At 57.9% G+C, this 1367-nt stretch overlaps 1 protein-coding gene across 1 annotated transcript in view; it reads right to left on the bottom strand.

Moving 5' to 3' along the window:
- Window positions 1-152: 152 nt before the first annotated feature.
- The window catches only part of SYT11 (synaptotagmin 11), a gene marked incomplete at its 5' end in the record, with an annotated part of 8674 nt that continues 7459 nt past the window's right edge, over window positions 153-1367 (bottom strand). The window contains one exon of the mRNA XM_017808405.1: window positions 153-1215. Within this exon, the coding sequence (XP_017663894.1) occupies window positions 1000-1215 (216 nt within the window). The remainder of the gene's footprint in view (window positions 1216-1367) is intronic.

The raw sequence follows: 1367 nt of genomic DNA, 5'->3' as shown, positions 1-1367 counted from the left end.
CCCACTCCAGCAATGCCAGGAATCCATGGGATGGTGCCAGGAAATCCCTCCCTGCTCCTGCTGGGCCACCCCATCCCCAATCCAGCAATGCCAGGAATCCATGGGATGGTGCCAGGAAATCCCTCCCTGCTCCTGCTGGGCCACCCCATCCCCAATCCAGCAATGCCAGGAATCCATGGGATGGTGCCAGGAAATCCCTCCCTGCTCCTGCTGGGCCACCCCATTCCCGATCCAGCAATGCCAGGATCCCATGGGATGGTGCCAGGAATGCCCTTCCATCCCTGATCCAGCCCAAGATCCCATGGGATGGTGCCAGGAACCCCCTCCAATCCCTGATCCAGCCCAGAATCCCATGGGATGGTGCCAGGAATCCCCTCCCAGCCCTGATCCAGCCCAGGATCCCATGGGATGGTGCCAGGAACCCCCTCCCTGCTCCTGCTGGGCCACCCCATCCTGATCCAGCAATGCTAGGATCCCACGGAATCCTCGTGCTCCAGCCCGTGGATCCCATGCTCTCATCCCACGGATCCAGCCCGTCCTGGATCCACCCTGAGGGAGATCTGGTGGCCTTTGGAAAACCCTGCCTTTCCCAAACCAACCTGGGAATCTCCAACCCTTTGTTCTCCCAGAACAGGGAGAGGATTTGGGTGCAACCCCCTGTCCGGGCACTTTGGATCTGGGGGTTGGGAGCTCAAATCCCACTGGATTTTGGGTGTGAGAGGTTTGGGAGCTCAAATCCCACTGGATTTTGGGACTGGGTGTTTTATGAGCTCCAAACCCACTGAATTTTGGGTGTGACGGTTTTAGGAGCTCAAATCCCAGTGGATTTTGGTTTGGAACAAGATGATCTTTGAGGTCCCTTCCATCCCAAACCTCTCTGGGATCCTGGGATTCTCCCTAAAAGTGATTTTCATCCTTAAATTGTCCGTAAGGAACCAGCGGGAACGCTCTGTATCCCCCACAAGGAGTTCAGGAGGCAAACCCAGGAATTCCCACGGCTCAAACGGGAACAGGGTGAACCTGGAGGTCGGGAAGTAGTGGGGCGGGGGGGGGTTTCCAAAGAAAAATTCCAAGCTGGAGAAAATAGCTTCTACCTGAGAGGCCGGTGATGTCCATCTTTGGCAGGTGCCGGGCCTTCAGCACCACCACAGTCATCCTCTGCGCCACGGGCTGGTAGGACAGGGACACCTGCAGCTCCCCCCGGCTCAGGCACTTCTGGGAGCAGGGAAAAACAAGGAATTCGTCAGGAAAAAGCCGCCCGGGAAACCTGGAGAGCTCCGGAGGGACGTCGGAATCCCCCTTTTTCCCCCCCGGGAAAAGCAGCGGAAAATGGGAAAAGGGAGGGCGAGGAGTTCCCAGGGGGAGGG

This window comes from Lepidothrix coronata, unplaced genomic scaffold (assembly GCF_001604755.1).
Source record: "Lepidothrix coronata isolate B3197 unplaced genomic scaffold, Lepidothrix_coronata-1.0 Scaffold23, whole genome shotgun sequence".
Lineage (NCBI taxonomy): Eukaryota > Metazoa > Chordata > Aves > Passeriformes > Pipridae > Lepidothrix > Lepidothrix coronata.
Note: the sequence above shows the minus strand (reverse complement) of the source record. Positions and strands in the feature narration are given on the sequence as shown.